The following is a 25,343-nucleotide window of genomic DNA, read 5'->3' as shown; positions in this document are numbered from 1 at the left end:
TTTAACCAACTCTGTCGTGCTGGACGTCTTAAAGCTCTCGGGTACGTACTGCACCTTTAACCAACTCTGTCGTGCTGGACGGCTTAAAACTCAGGTACGTACTGCACCTTTAACCAACTCTGACGTGCTGGACGTCTTAAAGCTCTCGGGTACGTACTGCACCTTTAACCAACTCTGTCGTGCTGGACGGCTTAAAACTCAGGTACGTACTGCACCTTTAACCAACTCTGACGTGCTGGACGTCTTAAAGCTCTCGGGTACGTACTGCACCTTTAACCAACTCTGACGTGCTGGACGGCTTAAAACTCTGGTACGTACTGCACCTTTAACCAACTCTGTTGTCGTGCTGGATGTCTTAAAACTCTCAGGTACGTACTGCACCTTTAACACATTGGGTGCCATGCATATGCCCATCTTATACCTCTCTCTGCCAGTGCTGTAACCCTATCGAGTGGCTCACCTTCTTTGCAGGGCTATAACTTTTTAAATATTATAGCTATATCGACATTACTATGGCCCATTCAACATCGGGTATCTATCGTTCCTAGGGTGACCAAACGTCCCGATTTGTGCGGGACAGTCCCGCATTTCAGCCCTCTGTCCCGCATGCCGCAAGAGAAGAATATTGTCCCACATTTCAATAAGTGTCCCCCAATTTATTTTTATTTTTTATTATTATTATTATTATTAATAATAATTATTGTTTTTGTCCTCTCACTAATCCCCAAAACATGCACTAATGCACGCACCGCAAGTACTACATACGTAACGTTATGTAACATAGCCTATAGTCTAACCAGCACAAGCGCATTATATATACCTGGCGCAAACTGTTTATTTCCGGTCGCTCAAGTTGCGCTGCAATAAACAGCACGCGCCAGGTACTGTCTATATATGCAAGCTGTTATTGGCTATTGGTTATTGGTGGATGACGTGACTGTATGCGAGGTCTACCCCATACCCTGCGTCTGGCACTGACAAGTCCAAAAGCTTGTCTGTTATTGGCACAACCAATTTAAAATTAGAAACGGTAAAGGATCATGAAATATCAAACGGCCACATACATACTCTAGCTACCAAGCGGGCGAAGACTGGTCTGTTAGAGGAGAGTGTTGCGGTCAGAATCAGATCCCTGGTCTCAATGAAATCAGCTCGGATGGACAAGTTGAAGCTGCTGTTCCCGCAGAAGCATACAGGCTCCATTAAGGTGCTCTCATAGTCGAGCGGATCGCCGCGGACCAATTTCCTCCAGTTTACACCAGTTTACACCTCGCGCCAGTTTGTGTGACACCAAGTGGGCGCCGCGGACGTCCGCGCGTCAGAAAATAGGAGCTTCGCACTTGGACTCTGCTTTGGGTCTGCTTATACCCTTTGGGTCAGCTTTGAGCCTGCGGGAGTCTGCTCCGTGTACGGTCCGCTCACTATGAGAAGGGCTTTACACAGCCCTGTCACAAATATTCAGCACCATGGACGGCTACCCCAGATCTCTCTCTCTCTCTCTCTCTCTCTCTCTCTCTCTCTCTCTCTCACACACACTGAATAGAGGGGTAGACATCAAAGCAAATATTGGTAACACTTTATATCACAGTGCTCTACAATTTAATTAATTAAGTTTGTACTTGTCTGGGCGGGTGGGATGTTCGGGTGGGGACAGATGTTATTGGATTAGATGTTATTTTATCACACCACACTACTGACACTTTGGACTAGATATTATTTTAGCACACACCACACTACTGACATTTTGGATTAGGTGTTATTTTAGACGTTTCTGTTCAAATAAAATCATGTCAAAACAAATGCTTGCAGTTACATTGTCCAATGACCTATATTTATTACTTTTTGGGTGGGGGCGCGAGTGCGGGGATTTTTGGCTGGTGAAAATGCTAAGTGGCTAGTGACTTTGGAAAACCACTAGCCACAGTGGCTAGTGAGCCAGAAAGTTAATGTCAAGCCCTGAATACATGTATGCACTTCAGTATCACATTACAAGAGAGATCACAGGGTTCATGTTTCTTAACTCTATATAGCCATATAACCTCTAGGAGTCGGTAGGTAATTTAACAGCATGTTGGATTGTGGTATTCTTCTATACAGTGATTATGAGTATAATAAGCAATTAATACACAACACTATTGTGTTTTTAATACATTAAATCCTTATATTTTGATCAAAATCAATACATTATGTAAACATGATTATTGTATACATATTTATTACTGTCCCGCAATTTCAACAAATGTCCCGCAAAATCGACACGCTGTCCTGCATTTGGATCATATGGATTTGGTCACTACAACCACAGAGGCAATCGGATCACTATCCGCTTCATCCTCGCCTTGTTACGTCACAATGCGAGTCAAATCAGAATGACCTAATTAACTCGAGCAGGAAATGATCGGACATGAATGAGAGCAATCCGCCAATATGGTATTTAGAGACACAGACACATTGATACTAACTACTATTACTATAATACAATGCTAGACACTGAAAAAAGCCATTTATAATGCATGTCACCTTTAAATTCATAATTCTCAATTTAAGACCTTAACCCTTTCACTACCACACTACCAAATGGTTAACCCTTTCACTGTGACAATACAGAAGTTTAACCCTTTCACTGCCACATGACAAAGGGTTAGCCCTTTCACTACCAAACTACAGAAGGTTAACCCTTTCACTACAGAAACCGTCTGTAGTGTGGTAGTGAAAGGGTTAAAAGGTTTCATTTTCACAGATCTACCTTTTCACAGCTGTCTGGAGATTACATAATATTGAATATATGAAATGTATTATGATAAAGTATAATTTTTTTATGCACAACAGAAGGCAAATGTCCACCTCCCCCTTTTCACGCGTTCCTACATGTACTTAAACTGGTCTTTTCCTCGTCTGTCATTGAAGAAGAAATTATGTTTTTATTCTAATTCAAGCACAAAATCTAATCTAAAGATGGGCAAAAACTCTAAAAATGAAGTTGTGTTTCTCCCGGATCACCAGGTGTACGCACTGTGGCCAGCTGCTTCGTGGTTCCCATGGCGACGGGGATGAGCCTGACGCTGTGCTTCCTGACACTCCGCCACCGGAGGCCCAGGGCTCGCTACATCGTCTGGCCGCGCATCGACCAGAAGTCCTGCTTCAAAGCCATGGTCACCGCGGGTGAGAACTGGAATTGACCGTTAATCCCAGACCATCTCCTTCCAATCAACCCCATGTTTATCCTGCTGAATTGGGACGAGCGTTTTGAAATGTGGCGGCGGTTTTCAGAGCTACTACCAACTCTCTCATGTCTGTAGAGTCATCAGAGGTCTTTGCAGCTGCATATGTGCCTTAGAGTACGAACACTAACAGTGAGTTGTGAAAATAAGGGAGATGGTCCATCCCGGGCCTTCATTTGTCCAATTAAAAAAAGTCTTATTGAAAAGGATGGAAATGCTATTATAACTGAACTTGGCCCCATTCAATCAAAATAGATTATTTATGTCCATGTTCTCACATTATGTCTTGCACTGGTTGTCACTTATATACAACAGTATCTGTCCCAACAATGACAAAAAAGTAGTTTTGTAGGTATTCTTAATGGTATTTTAGAGTTTGTAATTTTCTGGAAAATTCTTTAAAAACATGTTGGTGAGTCATCCAGCACACAGTGGCGTGTACTAATCTGGTATCCAATGAAATGCTTTCTAGAATGAAAACAGCACATTGTTCATTGTTGTCAGCACGAATGTTCAATGCTAGCTCGCTAGCCAACGTTACTAATGTTTAGGGCTGTCTTAAATACTTCAAAGCTTCGAAGCTTCGTTCGATGGCACAAGCTTCGAACATTAAAAAAAAATCGAAGTTTAAAAAAAAATGTTTCAATTTTTTTTTTACTTCGATTTGTGTGTGTGTGTGTGTGTGTGTGTGTGTGTGTGTGTGAGAACTACCCATCCCAGTTAGGACAGCCGAATCCCGTCCAATCTTTCGCCGTCGACTAAAGACTCACTTCTTCAACCATTATCTGAAATGATTAAAAAAATAAAAATAAAAATAAAAAATCTAACCGTGACTAACCTTACTGTCATGCACTTTTCCTAATAAACTAACCTACACTGTAACAGGCAACACTTTGATAAACATTGTTACTCAGCTGATAGAGTTGTACCCTTCTTGCTGTCTTGTCGTACAGAACTTGTAAGTCGCTTTGGATAAAAGCGTCAGCTAAATGTGTGTGTGTGTGTGTGTGTGTGTGTGTGCGCATGTGCGCATGTGCGCATGGGGCCATTGGGTGGGGCTGGGGGACAAATACACTGGAGGAAAGTAACCCAGCTCAGCACTTCCCAAATTATATCATCACTATTGCCTGTTTGAAGGATATCATCCTCAAATACATATACACCTACATGCCTTTCCACACATAAGAAAGAAAGATACTGGGATGAATAAACAAAATAGGAAATAAAATTTAGATAAGGTGCTACTGAGATGTTTTGGTGAGTTCTTTGTTTTTTTGTGGAAGTTGCCCTTCTTAAAAATGCATGAACATTCACTGATAATTGGTCTGTAGTGGAGTCTACAAGGTCTACATTGCCGGACCATGTAGAATCCGGACCTTGTAGACCAGGCGTCAGCAACCTTTTTGACATGGAGTGCCTGTTTGAAATATAGTTGTAACTAGTGTGCCTCAACAATATTCCATGCATCGTATTTTTTTTCTTCTCACAATCAGTTTTTTTTTTGATAATTTTTACATTATTACATCATTATTGTTATTGTTATTATTAACAATATTATTATGATGGTTGTATCAACCCTAAATCTGAGTTGGGGAGGTAATGCAATGCAGACAAACAGCTGCATACAGTGCGACCATTTCACTCACATTTACCCATTCATTTTTGGACACATCACACACCATCGGTGTGTGTACTGTACGTGTGCTGTCATAGCTCCACCTAGAGGCCTAATGGAGAACACCAGGAGAACACCAGGATGTGAATGGAGGGTGAATGTGAGGTATATCGTGTAAATAAGTTTTGATTGATCGCAAGACTACACTGTAAAAAGAATAATAATAATAAGTTACCAGAACTTAAAAATATTGAGTTCAGTTACTGTGCATTAAGGTTTTCAGTTTTCAATCCATAATAAGTTAACAGAAAAATAAGTACACAACCACATTATTTCAACCTAATAAAACTATGTTTATTGATTGTCATTGTTTTAAGAACACAAGTTGACTTGGTAATACTCACATTTTTTGAGTAAAAAAAATTGCTTTTAACATGTGCAATGTTCAATGAAATAGAAAAATAAATAATAAAATGTGTTGATTAATCCCACTGGTCACAATGGTGACCGTAATAATGTTTTTGTTATAAGGCTCTGCAAATGTTACTGAATGATGTAGCAATGTATTTCCAGCTAAATTGAAATAATAAACAAATAAAGGGTCTCAATTAAATATGTGGTAGTAAAAAGAACCTGTGGGAGGATTTCAACAAGATAAATGCGACAACAGTGCAAAATATTTCACTATAATATTTCAAAGCAAAAAAAAAAAAAAAATATATATATATAATATATATATATTTTTTAATGCTGCCCCCTGTGCCTATGCGTACCCCTGTTGTAGACTGACATAATTCTGTGCATAGTTTAGTCTACACAGGCCATATTTCAAATAATCAAAATCTTACTTCATTCATCTTAAACATTCTTGATTTGGGGGATTGGTAGTTCCCATGAAATCTGAAGTTGTTCAAACGACAACAGCGATCCACCTTGAATTAAATCACACAGCCGAGTGAAACCTTGTTGGCTCAGTCACGAAAGGGGCTACTTAATTAATTAATCCAACCCACTTTATTTATAGAGCACATTTAAAAACAACAAAGTTTATGAAAGTGCTGTACAAGTCCCACAATATAAGATAACATTTAAATTTTTTTTCGAAGCTTCGAATTAAAAAGCTCAGCCCCGAAGCTTCGATTGCCAAAAAAAGCTTCGAAGGTCAGCCCTACTAATGTTGCGTAACGTTGCAAACGTGCGTTGCTATCATTAGCTTGCTAGCTTCAGCGCTAATGGCTACTGTAAACGTCAATCAATATCCACGACAAGTTCCTCCCTAGCTTCCTGTTTTTAGAGGAAATGCAGAAATATGTGGAATCAAATGACATGTTTCATGGGGACTTTATTGGAACATTTCAGGACACTTCTCACTGTTCTTCCCACAAGTTATTTTCCTAGAAATTAAGATGTTCACCCTTAACACTTTGATTGCCAGCGTGCACTATTTATCGTTGAATGCCACCACCCACTTCAATGATGGTGTCTAATCTGCCCGTCGCTTATCAATGCAGTCAACATTGTCGAAACGGATTGTTTTTTAATCTATTAATTTCCGTTTTATAGCATTTTGAAACAGATCCGATTACCCCAAGACTGGTCAAATAAATTGCTTACCTCAGATCAGATGTTCTCCAAAAAGATTATTCCAATTCCTGATCGCCATTCCAAATATCGATCGCGTTTATTGATTCAGCGCTGGGTACTGTAAATATGTATTCCACGTTTTGCGGCTCGGTGATCACTTCGGTCTCTTCAGGTGGCTTGACGGAAAAGTAAAATGAGGAAACTGGACCCCCCCCCCCCCCACCATCAGTCTAATCCAATGAGGTGCAGTACCACAGGGAGAGACGATAGGGGGCGGTATTTTCCCAATGGAGCTCAGAGAGAGTCTGCAGCACTAGCGTGAGGCTCGATTGATGAAATATGAATTCAAATCGCTAAAAAAAAAAAAAAAAACAAACAAACGCTATATAGCATTAGTGGCATTCAACAGTCGGCATGAACTAACAACAAAACGCATCCGTGGCACTCAAAGTGTTACGACTATGTGCACTATTCATGGTATTCTGTCGCAGACATTGGTCTGCAAACAGCCGGTGATTGTAATCAAGTAACAGCTGAACATCGTCCTTAAATGCCAACTACCGTTGCAAATGAGCTGTGGCATTGCGCCGGATTGGTTGGCCTGACATGTCATGAAAATACTATGAACAGTACCCCTCTGTTGTACACAAATACAAATTGACCTATCTCAAACCCGCCCTCTATTTTTTTGTTCTCACTTTTTCTGTATTTTTGCTCCAATTTTCCAATTGAGTCGTTATGCCAATTCCCTTCCTGGTCGTTGTGCGCATTGCCCCACTGTCGGCCTGGGGAGGGTGTAGAACTACCACATGCCTCCTCCGATACATGTGGAGTCAGCCAGCCGCTTCCTTTCACCTGACAGCGAGGACTCTCACTGGGGGAACGTAACGAGTGCGGAGGTTCACGCTATTTCCCCCAGATCCCCTCCCTGCTGAACAGGCGCCCCGACCGACCAGTAGGAACCGCAGTTTACAAGTATTGGCATTAATAAATCAGATGTCATGCTAATATGTCATGTTCTACAGTAGGATATTCGCATTAATAAATCAGATGTCATGCTAATATGTCATGTTCTACAGTAGGACTTACTACTGTGATACCCATTTCAAAGTGCGTGTGTGCGAGGCTCGCTCTTCACGCATTATTTCTACGCTCATACCGGGGGGGGGGGGGCAAAACTAGCGTACGTCAGTGGCCAATCAGAGCGCAAAACACGAACGCGGAAGCAAACATGCGTTAGGACCCATACCCCGCCGGCTTCCCACCCGCTAACACTGCCAATTGTGTTAGTAGGGACGACTGACCAAGCTGGAGGTACCGCTGACCGCTGGATTCGATCCCAGAGTCTCTGCGGTGGTAGGCGAGTGCATTCTCCACTGCGCTACCCAGCCGACATCCGCCCTCTTTTCTTGATCCTCCAATCATAACTGTCCCTTTTTTCCGACGGAAGCGACTGTTGTCAAATTCTGCCTTGGAAGCGCTGCTGAACTAGCTGGCTCGTATCTTGACCTCTGTTCTGTCATCATGTTTTAGGGTTTGAACCGGTGGTGGTGGAGAACGTTCTAGAGGGCGATGAGTTGCGGACAGACTTGGAGGCAGTGGAGCGCAAGATCGAGGAGCTTGGAGCGGAGAACATCCTGTGTGTCCACTCCACCACTTCCTGCTTCGCCCCGCGGGCCCCCGACAGGTAGGCGTGGGCCAGACTGGGTCCCTGACGCGTTTATACTTCCCACAAGCAAGTTGTCCTTCCGCGTTGCTCTGATTGGCCACTGACGTTTCTGGTCATGTGACATGTGCGCCAATCGTGGGACAGCAAGTTCTGCCCCTATTTCCGGGTCTAACAGCCTGCAAACTACCTAACGCCTAGTTTATCACTGGTTAAGCTTAGGCGACTCTTTCGAAGTTGGTTATGGTTAGAGTTTGGAATCAGGGCTGGTGTTCTATCGGCCTGCTCTAAGACAAACTCTAACCTTAACCAACTTCGAAAGAGTGCCTAAGCTTAACCCGTGGCAGAACTTGCCGTCCCACGAGTGGCGCACATGTCACATGACCAGAAACGTCAGTGGCCAATCAGATCACGCAAAAGGACAACTTGCTTGCAGGAAGTATAGACGCGTCCCTGACAGGTAGGCCTGGGCCAGAACCTTGGGGTCAGGACCACATGAGTATGGGGTCCCTTGAAAGAAAATCCTAATGAAACTAAAATGGATTTTAGCCAATCCATTTAGACACAAAATAATACTGCCAACATTGGATAAAGTGGGAAGGGATACCAGAAAATGTATTTTCAATTTATTGCAGAGCGGAGGGACTGGGAGACCCATGCTACTGACCAGATAATCTTTGATGGCTGTAATAGAGCAATTATTTTTAACATGTAGACCACTTATTTTATAAAAAATACTACTTACAGCACCTTTAAATGCTAGGGGTCCGTACGGGGTGACCTGTGGAAAAGGATTGAGATCCACAAGCTTCAGTCCAATAAGAGCTGCTGCACATTGTCAGATTATCTACCAAATGGAAAAAAAGTTTCTTTGTAATTTTCCCCGACCTCCCTCATCACAGAAGAATCAGGTTGGAAGGAAGGATTTTAGCCGACAGTAAATTATGATTTTACTCAACACGAAATCACATCTACTGTAATCTACTGTGCCTATATTACTACCTACTATGCTAATATGTCTACATTACTATGCACTATACTTTGACAAACAAGGTTACTTACCCTAAGCTGCCAGAGTTGTACCCTTCCTGCTGACTTGTACAGAACTTGTAAGTCACATTTGATAAAAGCGTCAGCTAAATGGCTAAATGGCTCAGGGGGGGGCGTTGTCTGGTAATCAGAAGTTTCCCAGTTAGATTCTGGCTCCTCCTGGCAATGTGTCGAAGTGTCCTTGAGCAAGACACTTAACCCCTAAGACGCTTAACCCGATGAGCAGGTTGGCACCTTGCATGGTTGCCTCCGCCATCGGTGTGTGAATGTGTGAGTGAATGGGTGAATGTGAGGTTTAAGTTGTAAAGCAATTTGGATAAAAGCTGTTCTATATAAATGCAGTCAATTTACTAAATGTAATTGTAAATGTATATGCAGAGAATTAATTTCCCCAAGGGGATTAATAAAAGTATACATTACATGCACTTGTTTATCTTTAAGTGGGACCTCTCTGGGGGTTTGTTCTTGTCTTGCAGACTTGAAGAGCTGGCCACTATGTGTGCCAAACACAACATTCCCCACATCGTCAACAACGCCTATGGAGTCCAGTCTTCCAAGTGTATGCACCTCATACAGCAGGTAGGAACTATTACTGCTCAATGTAGGGCTGGGCCATAGAGTATACCAATATTTATCAATATTCACCAATATTTACCTTTTTATTGTCTGTGTTTTAGATGTTGTATCACATTATAATTTGTACTGGAAAGTTAAATACCGCCAAAAATGTGAAAAATGCTGCGATAGGATATTTTGGCCATATTGCCTACTTTGATACTGTATTGCACATCCCATTGCCATGCTGTCCTATATGATGAGCGTCAATCGAATGATTAAACATGTGATTTTCCATACCGAAGCAGTACTATATATATACTCTGATATTGCCCAGCCCTAGCTAAATCCATCCCACTTATACATCTTTAATCTCTCAGACCTGACTATGCTGGGTCATATATTATCGTCTTCTTTTACATCAGATTGTTGCACGAACAGCAGTTAGAATTCTCGACCGCATACTGTTTTGCACACATCTCGCCTTGCTGTCGACAAATAATTTACTTCGTTTGTCGCACATATTCTGCGATTGGCCTGGCCCTTGTGCACGCTTGAAGGATTTCCATTCATTCAGTTGAAAGCGTATTCATGAGTTCCATACTTATTTTAGATTGCGTAACACAAATGTCCGGTCACTGGTGCATAAGATATCTGAAACCTCTCTGTGCCATCATGTGGGAAAGTCAGGTACATTCTTCAGTCTATTGCGTGAACCTGAGTCTGTATTTCACATACACACAAAAATAAAAACATTCTTCCAGTTAGTAAGTGTCCTCGTGTCATGATGTCATGATCTTTACTAATTTATATATTTTATACCCAGTTTAATCACCTGCACATTGTTAATTGTACATTCTGTTTGGATGCCAAACTTATTTTCGTTGTACTGTACTTGTGCTGTATGATGACAATAACATTTCATCTAATCTAATCTAATTTAACTATACAAAAAAACTTTTCATTGAAATGTCATTACTTTTATGTATTTCCATTTAACATTTTCATCTTCACGGATCATGTTAAGCTCCTCGTTTGATGTTGTGCTACTTTTTTGACTGGTGTTGTGCTGCTCATTTGACTGGTTTTGTGCTGCTCATTTGACTGGTTTTGTGCTGCTCATTTGACTGGTTTTGTGCTGCTCGTTGTCGACATGGTGGTGTAGCCTCGCCCTCTTTCTGTCTCTCCTCAGGGGGCTCGTGTCGGCAGGGTCGACGCCTTTGTGCAGAGCTTGGACAAGAACTTCATGGTTCCAGTAGGTGGCGCCATAATAGCTGGTTTTGACGAGTCCTTCATACAGGAGATCAGCAGAATGTACCCAGGTTAGTATGGATTTACTGTACGTTTCCTCTATCGTCGTGAGTGCTGAGATTAGATTAGATTCACATTTATTGTCATAATACAGCACAAGTACAGTATAATGAAAAGAAGTTTGGCATCCAACCATGTTGTAACCTTAAAGTACAATAGTAATATACAATGTACAGGTGATTAAACTGGGTATAAAATATATATATTATTACTATTAATACTTAAAATATATATGTATATACATATATAATATATATATTGTATTGTGTATATATATAATATATATATAATTTCATATATATAATATATAAATGAGTATTCACAGAGATACTGCATTCTGCTGTTCATTTATGTGTATCTCCGCCTCCCCTACCACCACCAAGAACCTAAGAACCTGGGGTAAAACACTGCACTTTATTTATCAAACTATATAAAATATCAAACTCTGCGAAAGGGGCATTTTGCAGATTTTCTACCTGAATTCTGTTGTGAGGAGAAGAAACGTTGCCAGAGGACATCACCCGGAGGAGAGCAGACCAGACCTCCACAGGGATCCAAACTAACCTTTTTCACCACCGTCCCTGAAAATATATTATACACGGACTGTCCCAAAATATACATGTTTTGAATTTTTTATTCAACATTATCTAGACTCGGATACAGACATCACCTATGATCATATTTGGATACTCAATAAACATAAGAAAGATTTGAGATTGCGGCCGGGTAGCGCAGCGGACTAAACGTCTGCCTACCACCACTGAGACACTGGTATCGAATCCAGCTGCCGCGGTACCTCCGGCTTGGTCGGTCGTCCATACTGACACAATTGGCAGTGTCAGCGGGTGGGAAGCCGGTGGGGTGGGTCCTGGTCGTTGTAAACAGCGACTCCTACAGGTCGGTCGGGGCGCCTGCTCAGCGAGGAAGGGATCTTGGTGAGGTAGTGTGATCCTCCCACGCGTTACACTCACCCAATGAGAGTCCTCGCTGTCAGGTGAAAAGAAGCGGCTGGCTGCCTCCACATGTATCGGAGGAGACATGTGATAGGCTTCAACCCTCCCTAGACCGGCAAGTGGGGGGCACATGTGCGCAACGACCAGGAAGGGGGGGGGGGAGAATTGGCATAATGACTAAATTGGGATGGGAGAAAAATACAGAAAAAAGGAGGAGAAAAAGTAGATAAAAAAAAAGAAAGATTTGAGATTGAGAAAAAGCATTAGGTAAGGAATTACACCTAATGAAGAAAAAAGGAGAGTATAACTGATGCCTTCTCAAATAGAAAATAGTTTGGGTCAGTCCTAAGTTAGTTAGGCTGTGTGCTTGTCTGGTCAGTCAGTCCTAAGTTAGTTAGGCAGTGTGCTTGTCGTTCAAATTCCAATACCGTGTTGGAACCAGCTGTGTTTGTTGACTGACTCAGTTACAAGCTAAATAGCTAATCTAAGCGATCAAACACAATAAACATAATGATGTTGCTCTTGCAAGGCTATCTTCACTGGACACACTCTCTCTCTCTATCTCTCTCTCTCTCTTTCTCGCTTACTATCTCTTGCTCTCTATTTCTCTCTCGCTCTCTCTTTCTCTCTTGCTTGCTCTTTCTCTCTCACTTGCTCTCTCTTACTCTCTCTATTTCTCTCTTGGCACAACTGATCAGCTGAGTAACGATGTTCATAAGTGTGGGGTCCCCCAAAAAAGTTTGAGAACCCCTGGATTAGAGACGGATACTGCATGGTATTCAAAAGAGGAGAGTGATAATACATTTGTAGACCATGAGGGAGAGGTCACGAGGTCCACCATGTCTGGAAGGCCATGGTGTGTGAGTGAAGTTATAGTTTGTAGATAAGGCTGCAGGTGTTGTTGAGTTATCTGGTGTTATCCAGGTCTCGGTGAGAGCCAGCCCAGAATATCGTATGAAATTTGTTTTTATTTTATTTTGGCTGTTACACTGAGGTGGGGTCAGAGAAAGAATCTGCATTAATAACAGAAACTATTTTTCACAGGGTAGAACAAGCCTATGAGGGCCAACATCTCAGTGTCTTAGATTAGATTAAAATGTATTGTCATCATGCAGCACAAGTACAGTACAACGAAAAGAAGTTTGGCATCCAACCAGAGTGCAAATGTATTTGTAACAGTAAAGTGCAAAAGTAATATATAATGTACAGGTGATTAAATGGTAATGCTTTAAATATAAATTGTATGCAGTAAATACATTTATAAGATAAGATATTCCTTTATTGATCCCCTTGGGGAAATTCAGGAGGTTAAACATGCGGTATATACAGCACTACATGCTATCATACAGACTTCTATGGGTAGCCTATATAGTATGAGGTAGGTAGTTATGATTATTATGATTACTATGATTACAGTACATATACTATACAGTGCAGTTGACCAGTGCATTCCTTTGTCACCTGAAAATGTGCCATACTGTACACATCATTCTCCATCAATATTGTTAATTGATTTTATTTAATTGATTCTTTGCTCACTTAACACACAGCGTCTCCATTCAGATCCATCTCCATGGATCGCCTGGCCTTCCTTAGTTGATTAACACAGTCACCGTCTAGACCTCCCTCAGTGAATCTGAAAGGACCTGCTGTCCATCGATTATGTGCTGGCACCTCAGACAATGTGGAAGTTATTTATTAGTTTGTTTTGCAGGATGAGATGTAGCATCTTGTTTTCAAGGGGGTCCTGCAACATGAAAGGCAATACAAATGACACAACAACAACACAACAAATATATACACTTAAAGATTAATTGAATGGTATAGTGTCTCCTAGTATACTGTATAGGGAAGGCTAGTTGTGTGCGTATAACACAATCCCCAATCACAATCACAGTGATGAGTTTGATAAGGACATCATACAGCAAATCTACACTATTGTAGAAAAGTATTTAACTCATGGGTCAAATTGACCCTTTAAAAATGTTGGGAAAATATGGGGACATTTGTTTTGTATGAAACTTCTTCTGCTTGCCTTAATTAGTGCAATAAACATTATTAATGTATTTGCAACCCCCCCTGCATGTTTATATCACAGATGTATTGGAACAATTTAGACCATGAACGGGTCAATTTGACCCTGAGCAGAAGAGGTGTCTCATTTATCAATGTCACCTGATGGAATTTTTTTTTTTAGAAAATGTTAAACATGTTAAATAAAGAAAAATCTAATGTTTTGCAAAACTAATGTATTTTATATCTAGGTTTTTCCAATGTACAGAACAATTTGTTTGAACATGTATTTCTTATGAAAAACGAGTTCAATGGAACCATGATGTGAGAGGTGAATAACACAATTGCACTAAATATTGATTGCATTGATAGTAATAAGAGGTACAAACTATGTTTATCAGGATTTTGGGGTTTCAGAAAATGTTGGGATAATTAAACATGCACCAGGTCACATGTACCCAGGAATATTTTGGCCTTTCAGAAAGAAGACTAAAACAGGAGGATTAACTGGATGGCACAGCCACAGTGCGTTGAATAGCAAATAATACCTATCATTGTAAAACACAACATAGAAAGCTACTATAGCATGACTATGTGTGATTTAATCACACAATAATATAATGAAATTATTCTCTTGATAAGATACCCTGTTTAAAGCTACATGTGTAGATTTGTTTTGTCCGAATTTTGCTCCAAAATATCTTAGCGTGGACACACTGACTCACCGTCTACACTGTGAGTACGTTTTATTGATCTGTGTAACAGCAGGGCATAGATATTACATTCTGAAGTTCCACAGAGAGGCCCCCCCCCTTTTTATATATTTTTTTATATCATGTTTTTATAATTTTTTTGGCATTTTATTGCTTTATTGGACAGACCCAGCAGAGAGGAAGGATGGGAGAAGATATGGGGAGGAGACATTCGGCAAAGGTCGCCGGGTCCGGGAGTCGAACCCAGGATGGCCGTGTTGCACTGCCCCTGGCGCCCACAGGCTCCCCTTTCTAACCAATCAGAGAAGCTCCTCCTCCTCCTCCTTTTTTTTTTATTGATATTTTTGCACAAATCTTTCCAATATTCAAAATACCTCTTTCCACAGCATAATATGCAACATCCAAGATTCGTCTTTTTCTTTTTTGTAACAACATACAAAACATGTAAGAGACTCATACAAACACATTAATAACTGACATGGAAATTAAAAAAGCACTTACAAAAAAAAAACATTACTATACATTGTGCATATATATCCCTGATGGACATACGTTATATGTAGACCGATCTACCGGCAAGCAGGTATGTGCTGCATCTTCTATCGGGATGCCATCTTTCTCCATATTGCACGTGAGAGGATGCGTCTCAGATATATGTAGGTGTGCGTGATAGCATGTATGAATGTGTGTCTCAGATATGTGTATGTGGGTACGTATATCACGTAAGTATGTGTGTATGTCTCATACGTGTGTGTGCGTGCATCTCTCAGGTATGTGACTGTAATCCTACCTCTTGTGTGTGTCTCGTATCCATGTGTGTGTCTGCCCCCTGTGTGAGTGTGTATCTCAGGTATGTATATGCATGTGCGTCTCAGCTATGTATGTGTGTGTCCCCTATGTATGTGTATATCCCCTATATGTGTAAGTGAGAGCTTATGCTTCAACAATGTGTATAGAAGCTCCTCCTTTTTAATATATATATTTTTTAAATCCCCCCCCCCCCATTTTCTGCGTTTTTCTCCCATCCCAATGTTAGTCGTTATGCCAATTCCCTTCCTGGTCGTTGCGCACTTACCCCCTACCATCGGTCTGGGAGGGTGAAGACTACCACACGCTTCCTCCGATACATGTGGAGTCAACCAACCGCTTCTTTTCACCTGACAGCGAGGACTCTCACTGGGGGAGTGTTTGATTGATTGATTGATTGAAAACTTTATTAACAGATTGCAGAATGGGTACAATACAGTACAGCTCAATACACACAATTGTTAAGGGGATGCAGACCAGAGAAAGACTTTCGTCTTGTTTAACACGTGGGAGGATCACACTACCTCCCCCAGTTCCCTTCCTTGCTGAGCAACCGCCCCGACCGACCTGTAGGAGTCGCTGTTTACAACGACCAGGATACATACCCCACCAGCTTCCCACCCGCTAACACTGCCAATTGTGTTAGTATGGACGACCGACCAAGCCGGAGGTACCGCTGACAGCTGGATTCGATCCCAGTGTCTCTGCGGTGGTAGGCAGGCGCTTAGCCCGCTGCGCTACCCAGCCGCCCAGAAGCTCCTCCTTCTAACCAATCAGAGAGGCTCCTCATGGCTAGACTGTTGAATCAGGGCCGTGTAGTTTCAACCACTGAAAGTGCTTGTTCCAATAAAATCCTCTGATATCTGAGTATCTATTGCACTGCTGCTACACTGGTCAATTAAACCCAGGAGACGGTGAGTCAGTATGTCCACGTCAAGATCATTTTGGAGCAAAATTCAAACCCAAAAACGTTTGAATAAATCGTACACATTGTAGCTTTAAACAGCGTATTTTTTCCAAGTCTTTTATCATCAAGAAAACAACCAGTTCAGGATTTTAGATTAGATTAGATTAACCCTTTCACTGCCACACGACAGCCGGTTAACCCTTTCACTGTGACAATACAGAAGGTTAGCCCTTTACTATCAAATGATGGAGCATCGCCGTCGGTTGTGTGATAGTAAAGGGTTAACCTTCTGTCGTGTGGCAGTGAAAGGGTTAAAATGTATTGTCATCATACAGCACAAGTACAGTACAATGAAAAGAGGTTTGGCATCCAACCAGAGTGCAAATGTAACAGTAAAGTGCAATAGTGATATACAATGCACAGGTGATTAAACTGCATATAAAATATATAAATGAGTACTACTGAGTAATAGTGCTAATCAGATGTATGTACAGAGTTGTAGTATTAATAATGTACAGTGATACAGGTATAAAGACACTATGGTAGTAAGTCCTACTGGCCAGCAGCGTAACTAGTAAGAGTAGGTAAGCCGGTAAGGGATATGTACAGATATAGTATTTACAGATATGTAGATATAAGTACTTTATTCTTATTTTATTCTTATTATTCTTATTCTTATTATTATTATTATTATTATTATTATTATTATTATTATTATTATTATTATTATTATTATCATTATTATCATTATTTTATTTTCAATAAAATGAAAATCGGAAAATAAGTGGTATATGATGGAAGATACAAAAGTCAATGCTTGAAGGAAAATGGACTTCGGAAACTTTTAAAACATTTTGTATTTACTGTTCTGTAAAAGTCTTGTCAAATGTAATGTTTTAGGTTTTGTGTGGACCCCAGGAAGACTAGTTATTGTCATGCAACAACTAATGGGGATCCTAATAAACTCAATATATAAAAGTTGGAATTCAACAGCGTTTCTTTATGACTTCAGTGGATCAAGACACTCATTGCTTCATTGACGGCTGGTCTTGTCAATTGTTCTCCAGGTCGAGCGTCTGCCTCACCCTCCCTGGACGTCCTCATCACTCTGCTCACTCTGGGAGCCAGCGGATACAAGAGACTCCTGTCAGAGAGAAAGGTAGAGATAAACACATACACATGCAAACACACACACACCTGCACGGACTACAGTGTATTACGTATATCGTGCCAGTTAGGGCACCTTGTGTATACTGCACCTTGTGTATACTTTTTACTTTTACTCTTACTCATAGTACAGTATACAGTATATTCAGATTCAAGGGAGAGGGGAGAAAGTGAGGGAAGGGGAAGAAGGAGGAAGAGTGGTGGGGATGGGGGAGAGGAGAGGAAGAGCGAGGGAAGAGTGGGAGTGAGGAAGAGAGGAGTCAAGTCAATAGTTTTTATTTGTCACGGCATACAAGCATACAGTGAAATGCGGGGGGTCATGCCCGCAGCGATTGTGCAATAATACAAGTAGTTAGAATAGGAATGAGAATAAGACATTTGTGCAATAATACAAGTAATAAGAATAAGACATAACGGGTATAATGTACATAAAGTTTACAAAATGCATGGTAAGACATGCTAAGGTCCTGCGATAGTGCAATACAATGTTAGCTACGGATGAGGCACTGGGTCTTATGTACACTACTATACAATGCTATACTATACAATCTACAGTTATACTATGTATCCTTATGCTAACTTGCTGTATCCATCTATTTATTATACAAGAACCACTCGTTTTTAAAAAGATTTTTTTTTTGCTTGCTTCATTCATTTTTATTCAGAAAAAGCAACTCAAAATCGACATGCCGTCCTGCATTTGGATCATACAGATGTGATCAGATTAGGCACAGCAAGTTAGACATTACAGCAAGTTTATATGTAACGGAGATGATATCGTCACCTTTTTGTGTTGTGTTTCACTTCGATGCCCCGAGAGAGTTTAGAACCCGGGTCTGCCGCGACACGGGCGACAGCACAGACCGCTATACCAAGCTGTGATTTCACACTTAGTATCGTGTCTGTGTGTCTTTATAAGTGGAGTGAGTTTAACTCGCAGTACCGCTACTCGCCAGTCACTTCACAACGCTTGAAGTCCATCGTGACTGACAGTGCCTCTGTTACATATATACGTTAGGATTATTAGGATACACATTTATTTGTCTTTCCCAGTACTCCAGGGGATTCTCCAACGCAAAGAAACTCGTAATGAATTCCTATGTCGACAAATGTGAAGGGATAGGAAATGTTAATTGTGTTAAATTGCGCACCAACCCCGAAGCCATTTCCTGAATCAGTGGCCGCGGAGCGAGGCTTCGGACATCATCACATACATCACCGATACACGCCTCGATACACGCTCCACTTAAATATGCCTAGGATTACTTTTGCAGGGCCAAGTCTAAGAGAATAGACTCTAGCCACCCAAACGACTGCCTCTTTGCTCTGCTGCAGTCAGGCAAGCGCTACCGGAGTCTCATGGCCAGTACAGAGAGACTCAGAAGGAGCTTCTATCCCCAGGGCCCAGGAGTTCCAAACTTTTAATCCCTATCTGATCGGATCAGATTTGGATTAATTCATTTCAACTCATTATGAATTGAAAATGGGGGACCCTGATGTAAACAAGACGAAAGTCTTTCTCTGGTCTGCATCCACTTAACAATTGTGTGTATTGAGCTGTACTGTACTGTATCCATTATGCAATCTGTTAATTAAAACTTTCAATCAATCAATAGGGATTACAAGTTTAGAACACCTGGGCCCAGGCCATCAGGATGCTCAATGACTCTATGTTACATCAACCCATCCATCTACATTCATTGAACACACATCCACATGCACATTAAAAAGGTCTTAAATTTATACCCTGCCTGTTGAAGTTGTTCCCCAGTGAACGAGCACCTCTGGAGTTAAATTGAAACCTTCATGTGTGCCTTGTGCTACTGTTCACCGTGAATCTATACACTGTGTATACAGTAACTTGCTGCTGTCTAAAAACAGACCTCCCTATGGGCCGGCTGGCACGCAATTGACCTATCTATGCCAACCCTGCCCTCTTTTCTTGATCCTCCAATCACAACCGATTTTAGAGGATGGTGAAAAGAGGGCGGGGCTCGAGATGTGTCGGAACTTAAGGCTCGTTCCGACCTGCCTCCAGCCCCATCTCACTGCATTCAATACATTTCCAATGTAGAGGAGCGTCTGCAGCACCTCGTGTTGTGCCTCGCGCTGCTTGACTTGGCTGCAGGCCGTGGGATGGAGCCTTTAAGGCCCTCCCATAGCCGAGCGGACCGTACGCGGGTCCGTACGTTTTGGTTGACATCGACCTGCATTTAATGTGACACCGATCTGCATTTTACTCTGAACTAGGGCTGCAACTAATGACTAATTTGGTAGTCTACTAATCTGCCGATTATTTTTTCGATTAGTCGACTAATCGAAAACCAATGTAAACAACAACAAACCAATTTTTTTTTTTTTTTTTTAAATTACCTATCTTTGTGAAAGTGGCTTCTCAGCTCTGGTCCAGCTGAAGACAGAGCAGAGGAACAGATTGGACATTGAGCATGACCTCAGAGTTGCTTGTCTACAATCACCCCAGACTTTGAGACTCTTGTCAGGACCAAACAACAACATCATAACATGATGATCCCATAGCAAATTAAAATAATGACTCATGAAACATTTGAATTTGGATCTTTAAGCCACTTTAAATGAAAATGTATTTGAAGAACAATACAGCAATCACTCATAACAAGATAAATAAATTAAATAATACAAATTAAAGTGGAAGTGTACTTTAAATAACTTTTGTTTGCTGTGTGTGAGAGGAGTCCGTGTGTGTGTGTATGTGTGTGTCTTACTCTGATCGCTGTGTGAGTGAGAGGAGTGTGTGTACTGTGTAATTTGTGTGTGTGTCTTACTCTGATCGCTGTGTGAGTGAGAGGTGTGTACTGTGTAATTTGTGTATGTGTGTGTGTCTTACTCTGATCGCTGTGTGTGAGAGAGAGGAGTGTGAATGTGTGTGTGTCTTACTCTGATCGCTGTGTGTGAGTGAGAGGAGTGTGTATGTGTGTGTGTCTTACTCTGATCGCTGTGTGTGAGTGAGAGGAGTGTGTATGTGTGTGTCTTACTCTGATCGCTGTGTGTGAGTGAGAGGAGTACGTGTGTAATGTATTGTGTGTCTAGTCTGATCATCATCTCCTGCAGGGGAACAATGTTTTCAATGTCCAAAATTTGCTATGGGATCATCATGTTATGATGTTGTCTGGAACCCTGAGAAGCCACTCTCACAAAGATAGGTAGTGCACAAAAAAAAAAAAAAAAAAAAAAAAAAATTTAATAAAGTTTTTTTTATTTTTTTTTATGACTAATCGACGCAACAATTTCTCGTCGACGATTATGTCGACTAATCGTTGCAGCCCTACTCTGAACACTCGCTCCGTGCCAAGTGAGAGTAGGGCAGGATCATGATTAAATGGGTAGGATTGGTCCGGTAAAACGTTGGCAGGTAGATGACACAAAATTTAGTTTTACTACCGCTGATCGTCATCCATTCCAATTTATATACATTTGGACCATGTCTTTTTTCATCATCTGAGGAAACTTGAGAAGTTGGAATGGCTTTTCTAAGTGTGTAAAACTGCCAGTTTTATTTAGAAATATTGGAAACGGAGATAACCTAGACTCTTTATTTTGGATGACGACGACATGACAGAAGTCTAAACAGCGTGGGAAAAATTGTGTAAACTGGCGCGAGACATGTAGGAAATTGGTACGCAGAGGTCCGCTTGACTATGAAAGGCGGTGGGAAGGAGACTTTTAGAGTGCCTCGCGCTGCTTGACTTGACTGCAGGCAGTGGGAAAGAGCCTTTAGAGTGCCTCGCGCTGCTGGACTTGGTTGCAGGTGGTGGGAAGGCACCTTTAGAGTGCCATTAGCTTAAAGCCAGACGGTCTGGCCTCTCACATGACTTGACATCCAGTTTATAAATATATATATATATATTTTATGTACCCGGCCAGTTTGCCATAGCCTCTGCGAGTTGTTTCCAACCCCCCCCCCCCCCTCTGTGAGTGAACAGCTTTGAATAATTAAAAACATTATATATTCTTTACAGCTGACACTCTGTTTTGGAAGCCAATGCCCTCTTGTTACTAATAACTTTTAATTTATAATAATAACTGTTAATAGTAAACACTGTTAGGACTGTCTGACTCTTAACACTTTGAGTGCCGTGGGTTAATTCACATTAGTCCCTTGAATGCCACCATCGGCGTCAATGTTAACGTTAATATCGCCTAATCTATGTTTTAAATTATGGCTATGTGTCTAATCTGCCCGTCGCTTATCAAAGAATCATTTTCCAGTCAGTGTTGTCAAGGCAGATTTGTTTTTTATCGCTTCATTTCCGTTTGAGAGCATTTTGAAAAGCACCCGTTTTCAGGTGAAAAACAACCTATTCTATGATAATCGCCTTTTACTGGAATATTCCAGAACGTTGATATTTGTCGGCCTATTTATGAATCGTTTTCAAATAAACGCTAGATGATCAATAGTATATGTGCACGCACGCACGTTCGAGCCGCACGCTAATAATAGCTGCTTTCATTTCCTCATGGATTTTACAGTGAAACAGCTAGAGCACATATCACAAAAAAGCTTATCTCTGTGAAAACGAGTCTGATTATCCTAACACTGATAACATAGATTCCTTACCTGACATCAGATGGTATCCAAATGGTATATTCCAATTCCTGATCACCATTCGAAAAAATCGATAAGTATGTTGATCCAACGTGTGTACAGTATAACCCATGCTCGCCGCGGCTCAGAGGCTCCAGAATGAACTCTGGTAACTCCGGCTGCATCAGTGGACTGGAAAATGTGGACTGGAATATTTTTTTCCCCCCATCCATTTTCATTGAGTCCATTCCAAAAGGGTGATTTACCATCTGGGAGACGATAGGGGGCGCTTTTTTCACATCTGATCGCCGGCGGCCCCTGGATTTCCAACGGTAGGCTTGGGTGATGCAATATGATTTCAGATCGCTAAAAAAAAACGTCACTATCGTAAACCCGAGATTAGCCGTGAGTGGCGCTCAAAGTGTTAATAATAAATGCTGTGTTAGGACTGTCTGACTCTTAATAATAAACACTGTTAGGACTATCTGACTCTTAACACAATGGCGCCTGACCACGGAGATCTCCGTGTTTCGATTCCACCCGTGGACAGAAGCACGGATATATCCGTGGCAAGTTGTTATTGCTTTTATTCCATTTTAATAACCTATTCAAGGTCGCCGAGCGGCACTGCAGATGTACCCTACTCTTTGAATTCGAGAAAGTGCAATACCGGCCAGATCCTCTTAGGGGCGCTATCGCGATAATGCAGTGTGCCCTGTGGCTGAACGGAGCATTATTTTTTTTTACTTTCGATGGAGTTTTCAGTTAGCTGGATTCTGGATGTGCAGCATGTAGCTTGGATTACGTTTTGGATTGCGGATTTCACTATGCAATAAGGGGATTTATCATCACCCAATGGATATATTGATCTACCAGATGGCGATCGATAACGGGGAAATGCTCGGTAAGATCTTTTTCACTTAAAGTACATCCCGATCGGGCCTTGTTTTGATAGCCATCCATCCGATCAATGAATGAGGCTAAGGAGGCTAACGCGGTTATTGGTAATCAATAATCAGAAACTACGTCCCCGCCCCCCCCCTTTCATGCATACATGCTTGAGGATTGTGCCGATCATATGCAGTTTGAGTTATTTCTGTAGCATATGTATAACGGAAATGCCATTGGATATAACGGTAGTAGCTATTAGCCCTTTATCTCGCCTTCCAGGAAATATCCTAGCCGAAATCCCGTATAATGCTTATATTCACGGCGCTATAAAATGAGAACGTATTGATGAAATTTTTTTGAAGGGACGGTTTATGGTCTCAATTGACAATGAGAATGGACAGATAGCAATACTATAAAGTATAGATTTAGCTCTACAAACAGCCCCACGTCTGTTTACATTTGCCGGTCCTCTAGAGATTTATTAGACGCATCCCAATGGCCCCGAATGTGTTAATAATAAACACTGTTAGGACTGTCTGACTCTTTTTTTTTTTTTTGGTCTTTTTCCCCCTCCATTTTCCTCCGATTTTCTCCCATCCCAATGTTAGTCGTATGCCAATTCCCAGTCCCTTCCTGGTCGCTGCGCACTTACCCCCCACAGTCAGATCATCTGGGAGAGTGGAGGCTACCACGTGCTTCCTCCGACACACGTCCAGCCAATCACCGCTTCTTTTCACCTGGCAGCGCGGATTCTCATCGAGAGGGCGTAGCGTGTGGGAGGATCACACTATCCCCCTCAAGTCCTATCCGTGCTTAGCAGGCGCCCCGACCGAACTGTAGGAGTCGCTGTTTACAACGACCCGGACCCACCCCGCCAGCTTCTCCCACCCTCTAATACAGCCAATTGTATTAGTGCAGACGGCCAGCCAAGCTGGTGACAACCCCGGAGCTGTGAGCTGGATTCGAACAGGCGAATCCAGCTCACAGCTCCGGGGTTGGTGACGAACGCATGGACTGTCTGACTCTTAATAATAAACACTGTTAGCCGTTAGGACAATCTGACTCTTAATAATAAACACTGTTAGGACAATCTGACTCTTAATAATAAACACTGTTAGGACTGTCTGACTCTTAATAATAAACACTGTTAGGACTATCTGACTCTTAATAATAAACACTGTTAGGACTATCTGACTCTTAATAATAAACACTGTTAGGACTATCTGACTCTTAATAATAAACACTGTTAGGACTGTCTGACTCTTAATAATAAACACTGTTAGGACTATCTGACTCTTAATAATAAACACTGTTAGGACTGTCTGACTCTTAACACATTCGGGGCCATTGGGATGCGTCTAATAAATCTCTAGAGGACCGGCAAATGTAAACAGACGTGGGGCTGTTTGCAGAGCTAAATCTATACTTTATAGTATTGCTATCTGTCCATTCTCATTGTCAATTGGGACCATAAACCGTCCCTTCAAAATGGATTAAAGAAATAATTTTTTCATCAATACGTTCTCATTTTATAGCGCCGTGAATATAAGCGTTATACGGCATTTGGTCAAGTATATTTCCTGGAAGGCGAGATAAAGGGCTAATAGATACTAACGTTATATCCAATGGCATTTCCGTTATACAGATGCTACAGTTAAAACTCAAACTGCATATGATCGGCACGATCCTCAAGCATGTATGCATGAAAGGGGGGGGGGCGGGGGACGTCGTTTCTTATTATTGATTACCAATAACCGTGTTCGTCTAAGTAGCCACATAGGCCTATCGTATCGTATCATAACAAGGCTCGATCGGGCTGTAATTTATGTGAAAAAGATCTTACCATGAGCCGGTTGGATCCCCTGAGCATTTCCCCGTTATTGATCGCCATCTGGTAGATCGATATGTCCATTGGCTGATGATAAATCCTCTTATTGCATAGTGAAATCCGCAATCCAAGACGTAATCCAAGCTATATGCTGCACATCCAGAATCCAGCTAACTAAAAACTCCATTGAAAGGGGGTCGGGGGGGGGGGGGGGGGGGGGGGCGGTCCAGCCTCCTCATGTTACTTCTCCGGCAAGCCAACTGAAGAGACCCAAGTTGATTGCCGGCCCGGAAAACGCATGGAATATATATTTACAGTACCCAACGCTGAATCAATAAACACGATCGATATTTGGAATGGCGATCAGGAATTGGAATAATCTTTTTGGAGAACATCTGATCTGAGGTAAGGAATCTATTTTACCAGTCTTAGGGTAATCAGAGCTTTTTTCACAGATATATCAACGTGTGCCCTATGTATGTGTGTGTGTGTGTGTGC

At 41.6% G+C, this 25,343-nt stretch overlaps 1 protein-coding gene across 2 annotated transcripts in view; it reads left to right on the top strand.

The window, feature by feature from the left end:
• The window catches only part of sepsecs (Sep (O-phosphoserine) tRNA:Sec (selenocysteine) tRNA synthase), a 73,328-nt gene that overhangs the window by 5,513 nt on the left and 42,472 nt on the right, over positions 1–25,343 (top strand). For both annotated transcript variants that reach the window (XM_084312240.1, XM_084312239.1), the window contains 5 exons: positions 3,004–3,162; positions 7,954–8,107; positions 9,613–9,715; positions 10,884–11,013; positions 17,463–17,554. In XM_084312240.1, the coding sequence (XP_084168366.1) occupies positions 3,004–3,162; positions 7,954–8,107; positions 9,613–9,715; positions 10,884–11,013; positions 17,463–17,554 (638 nt within the window). The remainder of the gene's footprint in view (positions 1–3,003; positions 3,163–7,953; positions 8,108–9,612; positions 9,716–10,883; positions 11,014–17,462; positions 17,555–25,343) is intronic.

Source organism: Notolepis coatsorum (genome assembly GCF_963971535.1).
Source record: "Notolepis coatsorum genome assembly, chromosome: 4".
Taxonomy (NCBI): Eukaryota; Metazoa; Chordata; class Actinopteri; order Aulopiformes; family Paralepididae; genus Notolepis; species Notolepis coatsorum.
Note: the sequence above shows the minus strand (reverse complement) of the source record. Positions and strands in the feature narration are given on the sequence as shown.